At 37.4% G+C, this 24,830-nt stretch overlaps 1 protein-coding gene across 2 annotated transcripts in view; it reads right to left on the bottom strand.

The window, feature by feature from the left end:
• LOC141334108 (uncharacterized) overlaps positions 1 to 24,830 on the bottom strand; it is a 294,786-nt gene that overhangs the window by 191,604 nt on the left and 78,352 nt on the right. The window contains exons 1-2 of one of the 2 annotated variants that reach the window (XM_073839251.1): positions 14,042 to 14,191; positions 9,422 to 10,068 (exon numbers count right to left, since the gene is read on the bottom strand). In XM_073839251.1, coding sequence (XP_073695352.1) covers positions 9,422 to 10,068; positions 14,042 to 14,126 — 732 coding nt within the window. In that variant the 5' untranslated portion in view covers positions 14,127 to 14,191. Of the gene's footprint in view, positions 1 to 9,397; positions 10,069 to 14,041; positions 14,192 to 24,830 lie in introns of those variants that run through there. The other variant, XM_073839252.1, reaches the window with a different exon arrangement.

Below are 24,830 nucleotides of genomic sequence, written 5' to 3'. Positions count from 1 at the left end.
CACTTTAAGCAAAATATATTCATTTTAAATTTTTTATTTATCTGTTTGCTTTTTTTTAAAGCTGTGATTAAATTTTGACCAAAATAATTATATTTTGCATTAATTATTACAGTCTATTTTAAGTAAGTATTTGCTTATTTCTGTGTTTCTTTTAATCTTCAAGGTACTAGAAAAAGTTATTTTGGGGCTGAAAATTTTCAGTCAGGTTTTAAGTCTATTCATAGCATTGAGTCTGCTGATAGTGATAAATTATATTTTAGTTGCTACTGATGCAGGTGACTCTGTGACTTTAAATTTGTTATACTTTTTTATTTGGCTTTTCATGCTTTTTTCAACAAGACAGTGGAGACTGACAGGAAGGTGTTGAGTAGAGAGGGGGGAGCATGCTCAGCAAAGGTCCTGGGGTCGGGATTTAAACCCAGGCCGGCCGGAAGCACAGTTGCGCTATATGTCAGGGCACTAATCACAGGCACTAATTAATTCTTTAAACCATGATACTGTTTATCACCTGTTGCTCTTATACAGATTACAATCCTATGTGGGGTTATGAATGTTCAGTCTTACAATTCTCTAAAAGCTCTGGTTCAAAGGATTCTTTAAATTATTCAAAGACTGAGGTTATAGGCTAGATTTTTTAAGGAGCATTACTATGATAGTGAGACTGACACTGGTATGGAGAAACAAATCTACTCAGCGGATTGGCTTAAGAACATCAAACATCATCTGAAGGTACAGAATGATTGTGATGGTTTTACATAACTTATTGTACGATCTTATAAATCAGAATCAGCTCTCTCTCACCCTCCCATCTTTCTTCCTCAGTATCCTCCTCTCTTCCCTCTCCTACCCACTTCACATCCCTGGATACTAATGCAGCAACCGACACGTTATGCTCCACTCTTACTTCTTGGCTAGATGATATATGCCCTCTCTCCTCCAGGCCAGCACGGGCTGCTCCGATAAACCCTTGGTTATCCGATGTTCTTCAGACACTACTGTCTGTCACTGAAGCCCTGCAAATCATCAGTACTCATCTTGCTGGACCTATCTGCAGCCTTTGACACGGTGAATCACCAGATCCTCTTGTCCACCCTCTCATCGTTGGGCATCACAGGGACTTCACTTCGCTGGTTCAAATCCTACCTCTCTGGTAGGTATTTCAGAGTGGCCTGGGGAAGGGAGGTTTCCAAAGCTCATCAACTGGTCACTGGGGTTCCTCAGGGATCAGTTCTTGGACCCCTCCTCTTCTCCATATATACCACATCTCTGGGCCCCATCATACAGGCACATGGCTTCTCCTACCATTGCTATGCTGATGACACACAGCTCTATCTTTCTTTCAAACCAGATGATCCATCAGTAGCTGCAAGGATCTCTGGCTGCCTGGTGGATATCTCTGCATGGATGAAGGAACACCATCTTCAGCTCAATCTAGCTAAGACTGAGCTCCTTCTCTTTCCCGCCACTCCAACTTTACAACATGACTTCTCCATCCAGTTAGGTTCATCAACAATTACTCCATCGACTTCAGCCAGAAATCTGGGTGTAATCTTTGACGACCAATTGACTTTTAAAGACCACATAGCTAAAACTGCTAGATCCTGCAGGTTTGCATTGCACAACATCAGAAAGATCAGGCCCTTCCTAACAGAGCATGCTGCTCAACTCCTCGTACAGGCCCTGGTCATTTCCAGGCTGGACTACTGCAATGCTCTTTTCACTGGTCTTCCAGCATGTACAATCAGGCCTCTACAAATGATTCAGAATGCAGCAGCACGGCTCGTCTTCAATGAGCCCAAGAAGGCCCATGTCACACCTCTCTTCATATCCCTGCACTGGCTACCGGTTACAGCACGCATCAAATTCAAGACACTGATGCTGGCCTATAGGACAGCCACCGGCTCATCACCGGCCTACCTCCATTCACTACTACGCATCTACACTCCCTCCAGAAGTCTGAGATCCTCTAGTGAAAGACGCCTTATTGTACCAACACAGAGAGGCACGAAATCACTTTCCAAAACATTCTCCTTCATGGTTAAGTAATTTTTCATTTGATGTATTTGAGGCTCTTAAGTAAGGATGATATAATATGCTGTTGATCATATGTTGACATGACTGTAGACCAGGGATCCTCAAATCTTACCCTGGAGGTCCAATGCACTGCAGAGTTTAGCTCTAACCCTAATCAAACACACCTGAGAATGCTAATCAAGGTCTTCAGGATCATTACAGAATCACAGGTAGGTGAGTTTCATCAGGGTTGGAGTTAAACTCTGCAGCGCATTGGACCTCCAGGGTAAGATTTGAGGAACCCTGCTGTAGACTATCAACTGACAGATTAATTTTAATAAGTTGGTAGACAATTTAGAAGATGGTAACACAATCTACAGAAAGTTAGCTGACTATTAGTTAATAACATGTTGCAAAAGACATACTGACAGTCAATATGCACTTTTTGTAAAATCTATAAATTAGAAACTAACATGCACTTTATAATCTACAGGCAGTTAGTTGAATGTATGTTGCTTGTCTGTTGAAACAATGTTGTTGAATGTCAACTGATGCACTGTTGACATGCAACTAAATTAATACTGATAACTAGTAGAGTGTCAACAGATGGACCATCAAAATAAAGTGTTACCAAAAAGGGAAACTTTCATATATTGCAGATTCATTACATATAAAGTAAAACATTTCAAAAGTTTTTTTTGGTTTCATTTTGATGATTAGAGCAGCTCATGAAAGTCAAAAATCCAGTATCTCAAAATATTAGAATATTTACATTTGAGTTTCATTAAATGACCATCCCTACAGTATAAATTTAGGGTATCTCTTGTTCTTTGAAACCACAATAATGCGGAAGACTGCTGACTTTGCAATAGTCCAGAAGACAATCATTGACACACAGAGAGTAAGTCACAGAAGGTCCTTACTGAAAGGAGTGGCTGTTTACAGAGTGCTGTATCAAAGCATATTAAATGCTAAGTTGACTGGAACTATTTTTTTTCATCATAAACAAACTAGAATCTAATGTCCGAAATAAGCTCTTAATAAATTACATAAAAGTGGTCAAACCGCATTATAATGATAATATAATTTTAATTTTATAGCTAAAATAAGCCAAGGTTAAGTGTCTGAAAATCATATTATAAACAGTTTATTTCTTTACTCCAGCACACACTTTTTTTTCCCATCAATCGCTTTCTTCTGTCTTCAAGATAAATCGACGCGCTCGTGTAATTAAAAAAATAACGGTCATTCCGTTTTACTGACTAATGTTTGTTGATTGATCTCTTTAATGGATAATTACTTTTAACTAATATAAATATATATACGAGAGTAAATATCGTTATTTTAGGTAGATTTGAACCGTCTTATCGAAGAAAACAAGATGTTAACCGAGACGTTTTCGTTTAGTGACCAGAAGAGGGAAGTACATCATCGTTAATTCAGTGGTAAGAAATGAATGTAATGTTACCCTAGTTAAAGTCAAATAAATGATATTCGTTTAATGTCTGTAAAAAATAAAATATATACTTTTTAAATCGAATATTTTGTTGAAGTCATGTTATTTGGTGCTTTAATAAACAAAATCTGGGTTGTTTTATGGTATGGTACTTCTACGTCTTACATTAACATAGTATAGGATCTAACATAGTATAGGATGATTCAGTCTCATTTAATGCTCCTTATGATGGGTAAATGTGCTCTGATTATCTGTAATGATTTGGGATGCACCGATATGAACATTTTGGCCGATATCGATATCCGATATTAATTTTTCTGCTATGGCCGATGACCGATATCGATATGAGTTTTTAAAAAATGTTTCTTAGATGATAAAAGTTTGTACATACTTAATTTCTTCCTTTATTTTCAGAATGTATTTTATTTCCAAATAAAAGTTACAGGGCTATCTTAAAACATAAGTAACCAACTTTTTGCACTTTTACCATCAAGCATGCCAGTATTCATGGCAACATGTTTTCAGCTCTGTGCACTCCAGTTAAACTCAAATTTGAGAAAAAGGCTAAATCAAAATAAATATCCAACACATATCCTGACTGTTCGTGCACATTTTTATTTAAATGCAAATGTCCAAACCCTGAAACAAGGTCTACCAAGCAAACATAAAAAAACAAGTCAATTTTAAGAACCATTTATATAAAAAAATATTCAAACAAAAATGAGAACTGTGACATAACTGTAATTCAAAAGACATGGTGGTCTTTAACATTCTCCAACTTAATGCAGCAACAATTTACTCAAAAGTAAATGTCCCAAACAAACAGGGTTTCCACCTAACACTGCAGAAAGTTATAGTCCAGGCCTACTTAATCACCAAAGGCAGAAGCATTTCTGCTTTCTCACACTGGATCCTGTTTCTCTTTTCATCAACAATATGTGATCCAGCAGAGAAGAGACGTTCGCTGTCCACACTTGTACATGGAGCTGAAAGGTACTTGCGTGCTGCTTTAGCCAGGGCAGGAAAGCGAGACATGTTGCTTTTCCAATACTGCAGTGGGCAATGGCGGCTCCTGACAAATATCTCTGGGGGGGCAACTGTTCCGATTTTGGCAAAGATAACCGCTTTAATGGGTAAAATTATAATAAAATTCAGATAGCCAACTTTACAGCATTACATTGCATTGTTTGATTTGGTTTCCCTGTTCCTAGATGGCAACATCAGGCATGAATTGTACAAACTGTACAGTATTTTGAATAGCTATATTAAATTTATCGCAATGGTCTCAAATACACTGAAACACTTCCACCATGGCCATCAAGAGACACATTGGCATCAACTAGTTTGCCCTGTAAGAGTAAACAAAAAAAAAAAGCCATACTGCTTTACAATTAAAGACTTTTTATTTCTCATATTAAAACTGTAATTAATCAAATCTTTCCAGAACATATTCAGTATAAATTTGGCTGCCAATATGCAATCAATACAACTATTTAAAATTCAACATTTGGAGAATACAACATAACATACAAGGCCATAACCAGGGTTTGAAAATTAGTGAGGTGTTAAGAATTGTGCTATAATAACACCCACAAATGCACTACATATAGCCTAAACTTCAAAATAGACATACATGTAGATGATTGTGAAAGATTTTTTATTCAGTATAATGTTTTACATGGAAAGTTCGTTTTTTTTTTAGCTGAGGGAATTTTTATTTTATAACAAGTTATAAAAATAACGTTAGAATAATGACACTGACATAAAACTAACGTTCAACTTTCCACTTTATAAACGTCCCAAAGTGTCACACTAAATTGGACAAACGAGTCAAAAAACACGTATAATAGGTGGATCTGGCAACAAACGGAGGCCGCTGTACCCGCGCTCTCACTCAACGCGTTCTCAAGCCCCTTTCACTGCGCTAGCTTCTCGCAGCAAACACTCATGTGATATGAGGTGGTTTAAACGGCTAAATAATCATTCGAAGAGCTTGACATTTTATTTTTGAATATAAAAAATGACCGAGGTCCGGACCTCGGTGACCTCATAGCTGGCTACGGCCGCGATAACATAAACAATTCACCATTTAATAACACACATCACTTGTATTGAAATTTTGCTCGCTTCTCTTTTAAGCAGGCAAAGTGATCAATTACCCTCTTATTAAAATCAGGCATGTTCCTGACAAGTTCCCTCTCCATTGAAAGCATGGCCGATGCATTCAGACGTCTCGCTACACGCGTGCGTGCTGTACATCTTCGAGCAGGCATCAGTGCGTATTACGAAATCACGTTGGGGCGAGCCCTCCCGGTGCCCATTGAAATGCATTGTAGGGTTCAAAATTTGAAAAAAAAAATCTCACAATATAACTCTATGAGACCGGCTGGGGCGATTTTCAATCTGACTGAGATCGCCCCAAGGGGGCGGGGTTTTAGGTTGGAAAGTGACATTCAGGCTGCTGATTGTACCGTAATATGCAGACTAGGACTAGCAAAATAAGAGTCTTTTTCTCCTCTCTTTTTTCGTGTGGCTCAAGGAGGGCGATGCACTATCGCCCACCATGGGCCAGCCGCCCCTGGCAGTGGGCTCTCATTTCTGGGGATAAGGGGCTCACAAAGATAGCCATGCACCTACAGGAATGTAGACAAGTGTATTACTATTCATGTCTGATTAATAACCAGCAGTCTAGATATTACTGTCCTCCTCCCCTTAAGAGCTTTGCTGAACTTGTTCTGAGGAGATGACCAGTGCTTAAGGTCAACCCCAAGGGGGCAGAGAAGTATTACTAAACAATATTCTTTATAGCAATTAGCTTTTTCATTTAATTAAATGTATTATTTTAGTAACTCTATAGAATTCACAGCACATCAATAATAATAAAAAAGAACTGCACAAAAGACTTCGTTATTTGAATTAAAGACTGGGTCTGATAATACTATACCTGCAGACTTGTGTGGCTTGACAGGCCTGCCTGCTGTTCCATGGTCAGGTTTTCCTCCAGAATTTCGTCATGCATGTCAAGCAGGGACTTTCCACCATCGTCACTTGTTCTTATGTTCTTCTCTTGCGGTTCTTCTGTGTCCGGTGTCTCTGTAGCGCTGTCGCTGTGCGTCACTTTGTCCACTTGCTGCTGGAGCATCTTTACAGCTGCTTGCTTGGTGACTGTGTCAAAATAACGGTCTTTGTACCACGGGTCAAGGATCGTTGCCAAGTAGTAAAGCGGCTCAGAGAAGGCGCTTCCAAATCGCTCGTTCACAGCTTCCAGTAGTGCTGTGCGGACCCCACTGTCTGTGTCAGCTGTCTTGCTCAGCAAACGTTTCAGTGCCACAACAGACAGTATCACGTCCGCAGTAGTTGCCTGATGTGAGCTGATCTCCCTCGTTAATTGCCTAAATGGAGTGAGAAGCGTGGTCATGTTTTCAATGAGGCCCCACTGATGTGCACTTAAACATGAAGGCAGCTCATGATCTGCTCCATACACACCAAGTGCGCGCTTCTGATCCAGTAGACTTCTCATCATAAGAAAAGTACTATTCCATCTGGTCGCCACATCTTGTTGTAGCATCATGGTTTTCATGCCTAACTCTTGCTGTATGTCTCTCAGCCGAGAGGTACCGAGCGTGTGAGCCATGCAGCCCAGGCTTTTAACGCCGCACTCCTCCATTGCTTTCTGCATATTCCGCGCATTGTCACGAAGCACAACATGTACATTGTCTTTTTTAATTTTCCACGTAGCAAACATGCAGTCAAATGCGCCAGCGATGGCGACTCCTGTATGCGATCCTGCAAACTTTTGAGCATGTAAAACAGCTCTCTTCAGTTCAAAATTTTCATTAATCCACTGAGCAGTAAGGCTCAACATACTCATCTGACTTATATCCGAGCTCCATATATCCGTCGTGAAGCTAATGTCAGTCACATTGTCCAACAATTTGTGGATATGCGTGGCCACGACTTCGTACAAAGCAGGGAGGGAGACGTCGGAAAAGTAGCGCGGACTTGGCAGACTGTAGCGGGGTTCAATAAGCTCTATCAACCGCCGAAATCCCCGGTTCTCCACTATGGAAAAAGGCTGGTCGTCAAGAGCAATCATTTCCATTACCTTGTTGGTTATTGATCTTATTGGTCCTTGGCAAATTGCTTGGTCTTGTCAAGTACCTGCTGTATCGGACTCCCAGCTGCAGCTGCTTTCGTTTTTGCCTGCTGGCTAATGTTGGCAGCATTTTTTTCCTGCAATTGTTTGTGTAGGTCTGGGTGGCAGTTTTTCAAATGACATATTACATTTGTGGTGTTGAATGACTTGACGCGGCACCCTCCTCGCATTACCTCGACTTTGCAGATGTTGCAAACTGCTTTTCGAGGGTCTTCTTTCGACACCGTGAAAAACGCCCACACCGCTGACATTCTTTTCTCCTCTTCAGTTTAACATCCCACAATCCTGTGCTGCCTTTGACACTGACACTGTCGCGTCTCACGTGCCCAAACACATACACACGACCAAATAACCCTCCCCCTCCCTCTCCCGACACAGCAACTAGATGGCTACACATAGGTTGTGGTTATCGGCCCAATTTTACACATCGGACAGATGCCGATAGGTTAAAAAAATGACAAACATCGGCCGATATATCGTGCATCCCTAGTAATGATTAAACAATAGTTTAAAACAAGACATGGTGTGTAGAAGTGATTATTGAGATTCACATCGGTCCGCCTTCCATGCCGCTTACTCCGGGACACAGGAGTGCTGATGTGCAGAAGCGGCACTGGAGTGAAGAGGTTAGGAGAATGTTTTGGGAACCATCAGAGAGCTTTCAGAGAACCTTCTAGGAACATAAATAGAATGTTCCCTATTGGTTATCCAGGAAAGTTTTCTTTACGGAAAATAGAATGTTGCCTTTAGGCTAGGGGAACGTTCTGGGAAGCTACTGGGAACGTTCCCGCAACATCCTAAGAATGTTCCCCTAACCCAAAGAAAACATTCCCAGTAGGTTCACAGAACATTCCCTAACCTAAAGGGAACGTTCTGGGAACCAATAATTGTTAGCTGGGAGGTGGCTGTCCTGCATCTTCAATTAACAAGCTACAAGTTGGTGTTTCTGAAATATGACTATTTATTGCTTGTTGTAATGAACATTCAGTGCTATTTACATTTTAATATCATACTTTTGATGATAGCAGAAAAAATCACTTACAATTAAAGCAAATGTCAACTTAAAAACTGAAGTGTCATTGTTTGCTTCAAGCTAAATAAAGGGTTTTTTGTTAGATACTACCTTTCATTGTTTTCTAATCAAAAGTAGATACGGTGTTTAATGTTACACAAAATATCTGGGTTTTTTTTCTGTAGAGCTGGACATTTTTATACAAGGATGTCAACAGAGGTACGGGCTGCCGCGCTGCCTTTGCGTGCGGTTTGAATGCTCTAATCTGTTAACATGGGCGCCGAAAAGATAAGCGCTGCTTACGTCCTGCTTACGCGTGCAGTGTGAAACCGGCGTTATCGCACTGATGTGACCGAGCCCAACCCGAACCAGAGCATCCTTTCTAAATATCTGTCCGAACCTGGCCCGGCCCGTTGGGTACCGTTGGGCTTGGGTCGGGTATCCATCCTCTATAAGAGCAGCCGTCAGCAGATAATAGGGCGCAGCCAATTGGCTGACGTGCGAAGCTTTCTGACTCACTGTTTTTGAGTCAGTTTCATATGTTTCTAGGACTGTAACGGCGTTTACTGATTTAGTCATTTTAATACAGAATTTCCTATGATGAAATTATAATCTGACACTCCAATGTACACCCCCCCCCCACCCCCGATCTGCACGATTCACACATGTCCCCCACACAGCCGTAAAAAAAGCCAGCATCTGCCTAAAAGCACACCTTTTGCATCCCTGTGTTTTACATTCAGAACTTGTTCCAGAGTGGCTATTCTCCAGTGTGAACTCTCATGTGCTTGTTAAGAGTTCCTTTTCGGTTGAAACTTTTTCCACATTGTTGGCATGTGAAAGGTTTCTCTCCTGTGTGAATTCTCATGTGCCTGTTAAGAGTTCCTTTTCTGTTGAAACACTTTCCACACTGAAGGCACGCGTAAGGCTTCTCTCCAGTGTGTATTCTTATGTGTCTCTTAAGATCGCGGGTCTCAGAAAAACGCTTTCCACAGTGTTGGCAGGTGTGAGGCTTCTCTCCAGTATGAACTCTAATGTGTACTTTAAGGTTTCTCTTAAGAATAAATCTATTTCCACACTGTTGGCAAATGAAAGGTTTCTCTCCAGTGTGAACTCTCATGTGCTTGTTAAGAGTTCCTTTTCGGTTGAACATTTTTCCACATTGTTGGCATGTGAAAGGTTTCTCTCCAGTGTGAATTCTCATGTGCCTGTTAAGAGTTCCTTTTCGGTTGAAACTGTTTCCACACTGAAGGCACGCGTAAGGTTTCTCTCCAGTGTGAATTCTTATGTGTCTCTTAAGATCGCGGGTCTCAGAAAAACGCTTTCCACAGTGTTGGCAGGTGTGAGGCTTCTCTCCAGAGTGAAGCTCCATATGGACTTTCTCTTCCATTTTGATTAGCACTTCTCTCTCCTTTTTAAGCACCATCAGATCTAAGGCTAAAGAGACAAATGCAAATCAACTCCAGTTTAATGGCACAAAGCAATAGACAACTAAGCATTTAGACACGTAAAGCATCTGTCTTTTACCCAGGGGCATCGCACTGGAGGAAAAAGGTGATAGAGTGCATAAGGTCTAGATAACTATGGGGGAAATTGATGTAGGCAGCAGGATATGTCATGTCTTGTACTAACTCAAAAAAGTTCAATCTCTATAAATAGATATCTAATATTTTAATAACCAAAGCAGCACAAACGAAGCACAAACAACCCCGGCTACTTGGGGTAAATTTAGAGCATGTGGGGGGCTGAGTGACCTCAGAAAAACAAGCACTGAATATTATTTTTATTTCTTCAAAACCGAGCATCTCCGGTTTAACTGAACTGGCTTCCCGTTAAATATTGAGTAGAGTACAAGGTTCTGCTTCTCACTTTTAAAGCTCTTCATAATCTTGCACCTTAATATCTCTCTGACTTGCAGGGCTCTCAAGTCTCAAGCATTCACCGTGAGCGTCCCGCTATATGGTGTTAATGGACGAGGTGCAGGCTTTGCAGAGAGAAGTACTCTTCCAAGCTCATAGCTGTCTTGAGAGTTAAATGGCACCTACCAGCCCAAAAATTTGAATTTGCTGATTTCTGGTATATTACGTGATCCCGCTACAATCACATTCGTCACTAGGCAACGTAGACGCGCACACATGGGACAAGGCCAGCGGTGGAATCGTTGCGGGGCTGCGGCTTTCTCTCGCAGTGGAAGAGTTTAGTACAGTTGAGGAGGTGGTCGCGTTGCGGTCTCGGAGCGGACGTTGCCATTTCGTCACTTTAGAATTATAAGGTTCTATCTGCATTCTGAGCACTTTCGAGAAATTGAGCTTCAAAGTTTATGCATTCCATAGACTTCTGTATATAGAACCATTTTTGTTTTCTAAAAAAAGGCCCCAAAATGTACATAGCTTACAAAAGAAACATCAAATAATGTAAATAAATTGTCACAGAATAAGAATATGTGAATAACTCAATTTTGACAAAAATGTCAGATAGAACCTTATAATTCTAAGGTGACGATTTGTATTTACTAGAAACTAAATAAATGCAGCAGGGTTTTACATATTTATTTATTTATTTTTTTATTTATTCCATTTTACGATTACTAGACAAAATCACTTGCCTGTGATCAAAGATAGTGAGAACTGATGTTGGGGATTATAGCCAAATTTGTGCAAAACTATTAGTTCTTCAACAGCTTTAACTCATTGTGGGCCTGAAATTAAGGAAAAGACAAGATAATTGGTAAATCTGTTAAAAAGACAGACAAATTCATCCAAATAAATAGTTTTATATATTTCAAAACACAAATGTATCAACATTGTTGGGAAGGTTATTTTGGAAATAGGCTGTAATAGGCTACAGATTAAATTTCCCTATTTAAAATGTAATTTAAATGTAGTGTAACTATTTCAGTTGCTTTAGAGGTAATGTAACATTACATTTGATTACTACATTTCTAAGGAATGTTTTCAACTGTTAATCCTTTTAAAAACTTTTTAAGCAGGCGGGTTTACCTGACAGTAGCACTCAATGCTAACTACTGTCAATTTTACAAAATCCTTCATCACTTGAATTAAGATTATAATAGTTTAATTTTAAAACACAGCCACCACAAAATCTTTAGCACCTCTGTTTAACTCCTGAAACAGTGGTGTCTCTTATTTTAAAGCAGTCAATGCGATTTGGGAAATAAATCAATCAAAATATTTGTAATTGTAAACATTTTTAAAAGTAACTTTTTTTATCTATATTTTTAATTTCTCAGTAACTGTAACAGATTAGTTAAATGTTGTTTTAAATTCAATTACATGTAAATAATTACTCTAGCTAAGTTCAAGCCCCTACCGCTGTCATCAAGGCATCAAAGTGTGCAATAAACACTTGAAATACAAAATGACATTAGTAAGCTGAAATATGTACCCTCTCTCTTTCACAAACACACACACAGATTGACATACATGCTATGAGCAAGTTCTGCAATCCTCCTGTGTGTTTACAGTATGTGCATTGAGCTCTGCTGTTTGGTTTGCTCGTTTAGGGCCAAATTTATTTTTTTTACTTTTGATACACATGCATTTTTGAAATATTTAAAACATTTTATTTTTTATGAATTTGACTTATCAGATCTACCAGTTGTTATATTTTTTTATTTTGTGCTGGTTAATTATGAACAATAGATAGTTGAACTTTTACCAAAAACTGGAGAGAATTGCGTGGGGCCGAGGGGCCGCTGCTGCAAATATTTGAGTGGCTCCTCTCCTAGCAGATAAAATCTCACTCCAAACGTTTTCCAAAACTTGAGAGCCCTGGACTTGCTTCATATTTGCACCCCGAAGCGCACTCTTAGATCCTCTTTCCCTTGTTGTACCTTCTGTTCGTTTAGTCACTATAGGGGCCTGGGCATTTAGCTATGCTGCACCTCATCTTTGGATTTCTCTCCACAATCTATATGACAGTGACAGTCTGACTACATTTAAATCATATCTTAACACTTACTTGTTTAAATAAGCTAAATTATTATAAATTTAAATTATGTAATGTTAAACAGCTGTTGTATTGTGGTCTTGATTTTTATGATTAGCACTCAACTGTATGATGTCCTTGACTGTTTTGAAAGATGCCTTTAAACAAAGCATTATATTATTATTATTAATCAAATTGAAGTTCAATATAGCACATCTAGCCATCATAAAAGTGTGCCACACAGCTCTAGGGGGTAGATAAAGGCCTCCTGAAGCGAATCAATGCATTTTTTAAGATAAATACTTTAAAAACCTATTTAAAACGTTATAATAGTAATTTCTAGCCTGTCAATATAAGCCAACAGAATAGTGTTTTTTCTTTGCTAAACCAAGGATATTCTAGTACAGCATTCAACTAGTTTACTCCCTTCCCTTCGTCTTGTGGACAGGGATGTACATCATTGCTCACGTGGACCGAGTGAATAACACCATCAGAACCAGTGCAATCACTGACTTATTTGCCAACTCTTCCTTTTAAGTTTGCAAAAAAAGTTTATGCACCATTTCATAGGCCTATTGATATGAATAGGCATTTAGGAAAAGCATAAAATTAAACATACAAATGAAAAAGATCCATAAATAATAAAAAGTGACAAACTACTTTAGAACTAGAACTAGAGCTGTTAATTACTTAAGTTCAGCATAAACTCAATCCCCCGGTTTCAAAGACAAGGCTTAAGCCTAGTCCTAGACTAAAATGTAAATCTGAGTTGTTTCAACTAAAATAAAATTGCACAGATTGATCCTAAAATATATTAGTGCCTTTGTTTTGTCTCAAGATGCACACCAGTAATGTTTTTATTCTAATCACATTTATGAAAATTGCTTAAATGTCCTAATTCAACTTTGGCCTAATCTTGGCTTAGTCTAAACCCTGTCTGTGAAACCGGGCCAATGAGTTATGCAACTCTAAGTCTACTTTTTTAAATAAATCATGTTTTAAATGGATTTAAAATAAAAACAGTAACATTTCATCAAATAAGTTCATTTGTGTCAAACAACCTCCGCTTCCACTGTTTTAAAGATAACAGTTGCCCTTCATATACATACGGCCAATGTCTCAAAAGTGGGAGCAAGAATCGCAGGTAACATAAAAGTTCCTCTTGCTTTCAGAGCTGATATGTGGGTGCAATTCGGTTTTAAAAGAAGTCAGGGTGTAATAAATTAGATAAACAAATGCTGTTTGTGAGCTTTGCCAGGCTACACCGCTTCATCACTTAACAAGACACCATGCACCTCAGCTAACTCTGTTGATTCAAGCCGAACTACTAAGGGTAATACCACCAACAAGATTGCATCTACCTCAGTTTGTGCAAAGAAAATTACAGTAACATTTTATGACATTCATTATAAATATCATTCATTTTTGGATCAAATGAGTGTGAATGAAAACCAACCTGTTTGTTCCTCAGTATCTTCATGTTTGACTGTGAATGTTTCTTCAATCTTAAGGTCTTCAGTCTCCTCTTTAATAAATGCCATATTTTTAATAGTGTGTCACGATGTCACAGTTGCTTCAGCAGGAGTTTTTCTGTGTGTTTGGACACTTTGTCCTGTTTAAGATGAAAATAATTCACAAATATTAAAAGCATACATGAAAACTTAATCTCTAAGTGTGTCCCAATCAGCTCCTTAGAACAGTAGTGAGTGCACTGGTAATGGAGTCAGTCAGAGTAATAAATAATGGAGTTAAATGTTCTGATTAAATTATATATAAACGATAATATTAGGTATTTATGATGTATATACTTATACATGTATATACTTTATATATATCAAATAGATTACATGTTTATTAATTAAAACATTTGCAGTTGTAATTGCACATGTTTGTGTTTGTTCTAGTTTGTAGTCAGCGTGCGCTGATTCGAGCGCTTCGAATCACTGAATCATTTTACGAATGATTCGGTTCAGATGATTCGGATTATCAGTTTCTCTCAGTTCTTCCCGTACTTAAACGATGTAAGTTACTGGTTCAAGATATAAGGAGCGAAATGAGACGCACGTTACCTATTATTAATATGAGGATGCGCTTTACTCACGAAAGTTTTATCAGGAAATATTTGCAGCTGGTTTGTAATAGTTGTCTTGCTCATGTTAGTTGTTCTCGCTGCATTTCCAGTGTTTTGAGCAGCAGATGTCGTCAGTGTGCCGTGATTCAAAACAGTAAATTATTTGTGATATTGATTCAGTTGACTCGTGTTTCGAAAAAAAAAAAAACGTTTCTCCAGTGACTGAATTCGTCTTTCTGATAAACTGATTAGGGGGCGAATACAAACGCACATTTTCTGTTGCTTGTGCAGATGTGCTTTACTCACACAAAACGACCTTCATTAATGTCAGTAGATGAGTAATTATGAGCTGTTTGTTTAAACACTTTAAACGATTAAAAGTACATGCCTTTCTTCAGCCGAATCAAACACACAGGAGCGGCGCAGCCTTATGACGTCATATCGCCAAAACAAAATAAAAGTCTTGTGCGCTAACACTTAGCATTTTACATTAGAAAACTAATCTAAATAATAAGGTATAGGAGTTACTGAAGGCATGAATTGCAAAGCTGTTAAACTCCAAAACTATTAGTACAGTTGAACTTTTTCAAGTAGTATAGCTATCTAAATTTAAGCAACTGTAAGTGTGTTCCATTCATGATAAATTACAGAGCATTTGTGATATTCTCAAAACTCCAGTATCTTGGTATTCACATTACAGGAGAGATTTCGGAAAATTTCAAACTCTTGAATCGACTCAAGAATTTGTTGATCAATATTACATTTTCCATTACTGTAAAAGATCAAATTAATTCTAATTCAGGGCTGCTCAACCCTGTTCCTGGTGATCTACCTACCTGCAGACTTTTGTTCCAGCCCTGCTCCAACACAGCTGTCTGTAATTATCAAGGGCTACCTAAGAGATTAATTAGCTGGTTCAGCTGTGTTTAATTAGGGTTGGAGCTGAACTTTGTTGAATAGTAGATCTCCAGGAACAGGGTTGGGCACCCCTGTTCTAAATGTTAATAAAATGTGATTTACATTTCCCCAGATTATCTTTATTAAAACTGGCAGCATATAATTTTTGCTAAAGTGTGATTATAATGTTAAAAAGTAACCATTAAAGGGTAACGACACCCCCGTTTCAGCGCTGGATACTCTAACCACAATTTTGAAAAATCCCACGAGTTTAAAACACAAATAAATGCACATCCTTTTGCACTATGCATCGAAAACCTATATATGAACACACTGTTGAACCACTAATAACTGTTAAGGCTTCTTTTGCCGCGTTTATATAAGCCCTTTGATGGGTTGCATCAAGGAAAAACCGCTTACACTTACTTTGTGAATGAATTGCGTGTACCGGACTCATACACTCTCTTTCATCCATGAATGTTCCATACGCAAATCAGCACACGCTGTCGTGAATAATTAAGCGAATCGACTTCTCATAGGATAAGAACACGCAGCATAATGAATATTAATGAGACACCGAGGCGTCATCGATGTACTATAGTCCATCGCCGCGTCACAAACGGTGACGTCAGGACAATGTAGCACAATTTTAAACCCGGAAAATGACAATAGCACAGAAAAGCTCAAAATTAACCAGTTCTCTCTAACAATTTATATTAACAGATGCCAACATTGCTTTCTATGATATGCAACACAAACACTTCTGCTAAAATCTCAGAAAAAGTTGTCTGGGGTTTCGTAACCCTTTAAGATAGTGTAAGTGGCCACCATCACCACTGCAGTCACCACACAGACAGAAGACCAGATCAAATTACTTTGTTATCCAGAGATGGAATCATGACATCCAGCTAAATCTAGGACTTTTTTCAAAACATTAAACCATTAAAGTAGGGCTGGACAATATATCGAACGATATTGTGTATTAATTGCCGCTCCAGCGGAACCTGAGCGGAACGCACGTGATGGAGATTTACTACTAATCAAAGCACCGGCTTCATTGACTAAACGCGCCTCACAATATCATTCGATATATTGTCCAGCCTTACATTAAAGCTGTTACAACGGCAAAAAAAAGATATTTGCCAGTTTTATTGCAAGAACCATGGTTAAACTATGGTTAGTGTAGTAAAACCTTGGTTAAAAATGCTTGAAATTTAAATTGATTGTATATACCTATTTTTGTTTGTACACACAAATTGACATGGTAGAAAACATTTAATCCTCTTAATGTTTGTTTGTTACTGAATCTCTAAAGTTTTAGTAACTGCATCAAACTCTGTGATCAGTATATAATAAGCCATATTATTTATTTCATCACACTGAATGTTTAAATCAAAATAGCAACACAATAATTATGAAGTTTCAGTTTTGTCAGTTTATTATCTCAATGAATATCGATGTGTTTTGTAGAATTGTGAACAGTTTTACTGAGTTCCTTATTATTTTGTATGTTTGGATCTACACATATGATGTAAATAGGATTTATAGCAATTAACAGTGTTTACCAACAACTAATCTATAGGGTGGTGTTGCTATAAACTATTAACACTTATTTGACTGAAGAGAATACAACCCTGCACCTATTTTGTTAATCACTGTCGCACCCCCCACCAAACACAACACACTACACCACATCCAGCATCGAGCACCACATTCAGCATGAAGAACACACTGCCAGATTGAAATGCGCAGTATGATGTCACAATAGCCTCGTTCAGACTGTCAGCCCAAATCTGATTTGTATGCAAATCGATTAAAATCCAGTCATATTTAGGTAGTCGAACTACATGAAATCCGATTTTGTCAAATCCGTTTTGAGCCACATTTGTACACAGCAAAATCATGGGTGTAAAATTTGCAGGGACGGTGTAAAATTAACAGTGTTGACATTTTTTAACACTACACGGTAATAAAATAACACTGCGGGGTGTTATTTGTAAGACAGCGTCGGTGTGAAATTTAAGTGTATTTTCACATTTCACCCAAAGTGGCGTAAAAAGCCACGCCTCCACTTAACGCTAGTTAAACCAGTCTGTGTCCGCCATTTTCTTTAACTCGAGGCTGAAGACGAAGGCGAAGAAAAAGCGGGTAAATCACATTCTTACACGATATAACTTAGTAAAAATAAGTGGTTATCTTTATATCTACTGAGCCCCACATCAGTAGATGTCGTGGACACATTTGATCAATTTGTTCCTTTGTAAAGATATATCGGAGCCACGTTTGTAATTTGATACCTCGGATCATATTTGCTCGATTTAAAATTAACGTACTAACGGGAATTAATTATGTGTCCATGATTTACATAAAATGAAGAAGTGTATATATATATATATATATATATATATATATATATATATATATATATATATATATATATATGCTAGCTTGGTTTAAAAAAAAAAGTACACAGATTGACTGTAATTATCCTAATAGTGAGAGTGTTTCATTCCGAAGAAATGCTGGTTCAAGTGGAGTGTAAAGGGAACCCGAAATGGATCCGAATACCAGTGAAAAATGACAGTTTTGACTTCTGTGAATTCATTAAAGAAGGTATTTTTTTCAAATGTTTAGTAATTTTAAGTTTATTATAACAGTTATTTTCTTTGAAATAAATGATTGTTATTCATATTAATGAGTAGTCATTTATCCATTAAACATTCAGTGTATTATAAATTGACTTGATCCTGAATAATATTGATCACACTTTTTTGCATATAGTATTGTTAACAAATCTTTGTACAGTATTTTTCTATACATTTGACTTTAATTCTATCCTACTGATCTGAATAGTTATTTACTTAAACATATTGTATTAGTTTTGTTTATGTATTACTTGCATTTAAAAATAATATCAAATGATTAAATTGTCATTTCAGTATGTTTGAACATTAAAAATCGAATTGTATTTTCTACTTCTAAGCTTCAGAAAAGTTCAACTTGCCACATGGAGCCAATGTGGTTCTTAAAGACTCTGCAGGAGTTGATGTTGATGCTGATATTTTTGATGAGCTTGTGAGAACATCTAAGGTGTCCTTCAAAATTTTGGATTGTGATACAGCAGGTAAGAAACTCATGACTTTCTGCCATGTTCAAAAATGTGTAATCTAGTTTGCATTCTCAAGCATATTTCTTCACAATACATGATGTTAGCATCTGTTTTTGTAATGTTCATGTTGTCTTGTGTGCTGAATGTGATTCTAAGATAATGTTCCACAAGCTGAGACCAATTTCTCTGAGCCGTCATGCCCCGAGTCGTCATTTTCATCAGTAGAATCAGAAAGTTCGGATTCCACAGTGATTCCGCGCTTTTCAAAGGCACGCAAAAAGCGATTCTTAGAAGAGCCTTCTGACTGCAATGGATCAAAAGATGTGAGTTATTTTTCCGCTCTTGCCTAAGTTTTATACTTAAATGATACAATTTGATACCGTATCAATAATCTTACCAACATTAGTATATCAAAGACTGGTTAATTTGCATTCATCCTTTTTATATGTATATGTGTATAATATATATATATATATATATATATATATATATATATATATATATGTATATATATGTGTGTGTGTGTGTGTGTGTGTGTGTGTATATATATATATATATATATATATATATATATATATATATATATACATATACACACAGCTAGTTCATGCAGCGCTGCACTCAAAACCAGGAGGCTCTGATGTATTGAAGGAGTACGAACAAACAAAGAGTCTGTCTGACAAGACACGAAGGAAGCTGGTAAACATCCTTGTGGCTGATATGGTAGAGAAGTATGGGTAAGTGACCCCCGCAAAGAAGTCTATATTGCACTGGTATTTCAACAGTTACGTTTTCTATGTATCTTTTTTTTTTTTTTTTTTTTTAATGCTGATGTTGTAGGAGGATTCCACCAGTCAGTATCCGTGTAAGCTATGCTCTTGGAATCATTACTCTGTTCCCCAATTTGAAGGATAAGTTCTCACCGACTGGTTATGTAAGTAAATACAGTACATAGACCATACACTCTCTTTATTTCAGCACGTATCTGATGTCTAGTCAATCAAGTTATTTTTTATACTGAGATATGTTTAAGTGTAGTAATTCTGCTGATGCTTTTATCCAAAGCAATGTTAAATTGGGCAGACAATTTATCTCCGATTTTTTGGCATTATCTGCACATTTTCTTCTAGAAAAATCTGCAGAATTCTGTGGAAGTATTGTAAACCGTGTCAAGCTTAGAATACTGTTATTGGTAACTGGAAGTATCATAAAATAATTATCAATATTTTATAGTTTGGGTAGTGCGTTGTTTGTTATGCACAGAAATTCTGTAAGCAATTTAATATTCTGCAAAATTGTGTCCATGCGATACTGCCTGGGCCTGATACATTGAGGACTTATAGATGCTAAATGTTTGACAGGAACAGTTCTACGATCCACGCAGTGGCCAGGGTTACATTGCCTACAGACTGAAAACTGTTCAGCGGAACTCTGCAAATAACTTGAGGGAGGCATCAAAGGTGGTTTTCCAAGATGGTCCTAAGACTTTGCGTGAGACTTCTTCAACAACTGAGCAGCTGTCAGGTGATGAATGCACAGAAGCTGTATCCATGATGAAGCATTCAACGGACGCACCAGTTATTAAGGATAAAATGAAGACAACATTCAAGTACAGGCAGAATTTGATGCATGATCCAGACAAATCTTCACTCATCCTTGATTACTTTCCCCGATTTTTGGATACACCAGGCTTGGTAAGAAATATTAAAATTGATTTTGATGTTAATTGTATATTTAATTGTAATGTTTATTATTGACTTGATTTTTCTGTGTGATAGATTGACCAAGACTTTACTATGCTTTTTGGAAATGACATTTCAAGCAAGTTTATTGCAAAATGGCCAACATTCTACAAGCCAAGAATAATTGCTGACTGCAAAAACCTGCATCATGGTGCACATGTGGATGACCTTTTGTCTGCTCTGGAGGAGTCTGATTATGGTAAGTATAAATGTTTTTGTTTATTTGTTTTTTAAGCTGGTATAAGGTTTAACTGAATGCTCTATCCTTTTAGGATGGGACAGTGATGTAGCTGCTATTCTCTTGCTCCTTCATCTCTTGCCTCAACTGTGAAAGGAAGGAAGACTGGAAAAATCAGTGCAACAGAAGCAGCTGATCATGTTGTAAAGTTCATGAAGGTAAAATAAAGTTCTTGTTAGATATACTCATTTAGTCTTGACAGCAGTTGGTGTAATCTGTGTATCTGCATAGTAGTCATATACAGGTTCCAAAATATAGAATATAGAACTGAGCAGAAAACTTCAAATCTCTTCACATCTCACATGAAAATCGTACTATATCTACAATTCAAGGGCGAAACAATGTTTTCATAAACGCATTACAATAAGATTTAATTTGTTACTGATGCTATGTAAATACACTAACCAAAATTAATAAATGCAGTGCAAGTATTGTTCAATGTACATTAATACCTTGTTAAAAAATTGTATTTGTTAGTGTTCGTTTCTCATGTCACACACCTGAGGATGAGACTTTTATTTGTGAATTTGAACATGAAAAATCTGTCAGCTGTTATATAAAAGAAACGCTATTTAAAATCTCTCATGTCTCATCAGGTGGGGACAAGCATCAAGGCATTTCTTGAGCGAGTTGGATCTATGCAGCCCTTCCTGCTCTGTGTAGGAGAAAAGAGGAGTAGCATTCAGAAGTTTTACATCATCCTGGACCAGAAGGCCATTCCCTGTATGGTGCAGACAGCTGTTGCAGCCTTTGATGAACTCTTTAAGGCACACTTTGTCTTTGCTGTATCGTATGATGAGGCCTTGTGCAACTTCTACACGTTCATTCAAACAACGGTGTATGGAATTGATGTGGGCACTGCCAAGGAAAGTCCAAGGGTCAAGGAAATCCGTGTGAGAATTCACAACACTGAGGTTTGACTCCCCCCTCCCCCCAGCATCTTGCTCAAATGTTCTCATGCTTTCTTTGCAGGGTACACCACAGAAGTTGTTCAAGTTTGTTTCAGCATCTGAAGTTTCATCATGGTTTGTATCCAGGCCGTTCATTACGGTTGAAATGTGGCGAACCTGGATGTTCATCGGTTTTTTATACATATTATGGGTTCAAGAAACATATTTTAAGAGTGCACAGAGACTGTGTAGCCTCAGGTACTGCTGAGAATGTTGCCAGTGGTATCAGCGTTCCTGTTACTGAAACCCTAAGTGAGGATCCTCCAGCCACTTTTCAGGCTCCTGTTAAAAATCAGCAACTGACTGATATGTGTAGTGCTATTGTTGCTCAAGTACAAGCAGCTGGAGTCTCTGAAAATACTGTTCAATGTTTAGTTGGTTCAATGGAAGAACTTGTAAGTGATGTTCACACTCAAGCAAGAGACTCTGTTCTAAAATGTCTTTCATCAGAGGTACCTGGGAAAACCCTAGACAAAGTTAAAGAATGTTTTCACCAGCTAGAAAATCCATTATCTTACCTTAACACTGAAACAAAGAGGCAGAGACACTTTGAGAGAAAATGGAAAATTGTTGAACCAGTGGAATATGTTCTTGGAGTGCGCTATGATGTGCGCAAAGATAAAACTACAGGATTATACAGTCAAGTTCCTGTCAATGACAAATATGTTTATGTGCCCATTTTAGGAACTCTTGAGTCTATGTTTACGAATTCTGAACTTTGCCACTTTTTCCAGCAGGTTAAAAGTCATCAAGATGGTATTTACAAAGACATTAATGATGGTTTTTACTCCAAAAAGCATATGTTATTTGGTCAAAAAGAGCATGCTCTTCAAATACAGTTATATTACGACGATTTCGAAACGGCAAATCCACTTGGATCCAAAAAAGGAATTCATAAACTTGGCTGTGTTTATTTTATTTTAAGAAACTTGCCCCCCAAGATCAATTCTGTTTTAATGAACATCCATCTTGTGGCCCTTTTCCATTCAGAAGACTTAAAAAAATATGGCTTTGAACCAATCTTACAGCCTCTGGTAAAGGATCTAAAAATTCTGGAGTCAACAGGAATCAATGTACCCTTCTCGGATACTATGTTACAGGGTTCTGTCATTCAGGTTACTGGTGACAATTTAGCTTTACATGGACTGTTAGGTATGGTTGAATCGTTCAGTGCAACCTACTGTTGCCGGTTTTGCTTAACTGACAAAGCAAAGTTGCAGTCAGTATTCAGTGAAGATGACCCAGGTTTGGTCATTCGAACAAAAGAGCTATATTCAGAACATTGCAGTGCTCTAGCACAAGATCCCAATCTTGCACCACTGTTTGGCCTTAAGAGAACTTGTCCACTCAATTCATAACAGTTTTTTCATTCTTCAGAGAATTTTGCTGTTGACATTATGCACGATTTACTCGAAGGGGTTGTGCAGTATGAGTTAAAACTGCTTTTTCAGTACTTTGTTAAAGACTGCATTTCATCAGGTACCCTTTCGGAAAGGATTCAGAGCTTCAACTATGGGTACATTGAAAGAAAGAACAGACCAAGTGGAGTTAAAATTGATGATGCCAGCAAGGACCTTGGTCTCAATGCTATTCAGTCATGGTGCCTTCTGCGCAATACCCCCTTGATATTTGGAGATCTAGTTGACACGGACAATGATTACTGGAGACTGATACTACTTTTGATTCAGATTGTGAGCATTGTATTCTCACCAGTTGTAACACAGGGTATGACTTATTTTTTGAAGCATTTAATTTCTGATCGTCATAAACTTTTTAAGTCCATATTTCCTGAAAAAAGATTGATTCCGAAGCACCATCTAATGATCCACTATCCTAGATGTATTAGGAAAATAGGTCCACTTATACATATGTGGTGCATGCGATACGAAGGAAAGCATAACTTTTTTAAGAAGTCTGTAAAAAACTTTAAAAACATAACCAAAACATTAGCCAAGAAACATCAACATCAGTTGGCTTTTCATTGGGAGAGTTTTTATTTTAAAAGATTTCAGTTTGGTCCTTTTAATGAAGTCTCTACTTGCACTCTGGAGGGTAATGAGATTTTAAATGAAACTTGGAATGTACCCACTGTCTCCACTACAAACTGGGTAAAAAACTATGGAACTGAATACCAAGTTGGAATGTTTGTTTGCTCTTCTGTTGAAAATGAAATGCCTGTTTTTAATAAGATTAGCAGTATTATTGTGAAAGATGGACAAGCTTTTATTTTGGCCAGTAATGTAATTACAGTGTGTTTTGATGAGCATGTGCATGCATTCTGTATTGAGGAGGTGTGTAATATTTTCACTCTCATTTGTGTGGATGATTTGATGTACTATAGACCTTATGACAGGCAGTTTTCATATGACAGTGATGAGAGGACTTACATTGTTCCCTGTTGTGTTTTTGTTTTGGATTGGAATTAACTGCAAACTGTAAAGGTTTTTAAATGCAGTGAAATGCTGTGACTGAATGTGAATGTTAAATGTGGTGTACCTCAATAAAGTTTTTGCAATCTTTTCTGCAAATGTCACGCCATTTTAATTTTGTAGAAAGAACCAAAACGTAACAAAAGTGCTACTATAAATCAGTATTTTCAACACTCACCAATGCTATATTGAAATTACACTGGTGTTGATCTTAAAATGAGATTGTTAAAAATTAACACTGTAATTGAGTATTAACACTGGTGTAGTGTTAATTTCGTCACCTATTTTTAATTTAGTCTTAGTCTTGTGCCAAATGTCCTTGTTAGTTTTAGTCATATTTAGTCATTTACATATCTTTTTTTGTTAGTCAAGTTTTAGTCGACTAAAAGTCTCGTCATTTTAGTCTAGTTTTAGTCAAAAGAAAACTCAAGGTATCTTAGTCAAGTTTTAGTCGACTAAAAGTATTTTAATTTTAGTCTAGTTTTAGTCAAAAAAGAACTCAATATATTTTAGTCTAGGTTTAGTCAAAAAAATTGTAGTCTTTTTTTTTAAATAACACACACATATATATATATATATATATATATATATATATATATATAACTGAGATTATTACTGATACACATTTCAGTAAAAAAAGTGTTTCACATATCTCAAACATTGGTTAAATGTCATAATTACCTGACAAAATACACTTGTTGAATGATTTTTGTTGAATGCAAATGTTAAACGTGTCTGGTTCTCTTACGAGAGGTCTCTCGTACTGCGTAAGTATCTTACGCTCGGGGAAAATCCTTTTCTGCGAGAGA

This window comes from Garra rufa, chromosome 4 (genome assembly GCF_049309525.1).
Source record: "Garra rufa chromosome 4, GarRuf1.0, whole genome shotgun sequence".
Classification (NCBI taxonomy): domain Eukaryota; kingdom Metazoa; phylum Chordata; class Actinopteri; order Cypriniformes; family Cyprinidae; genus Garra; species Garra rufa.
This window is presented reverse-complemented; position numbering and strand designations above follow the sequence as displayed.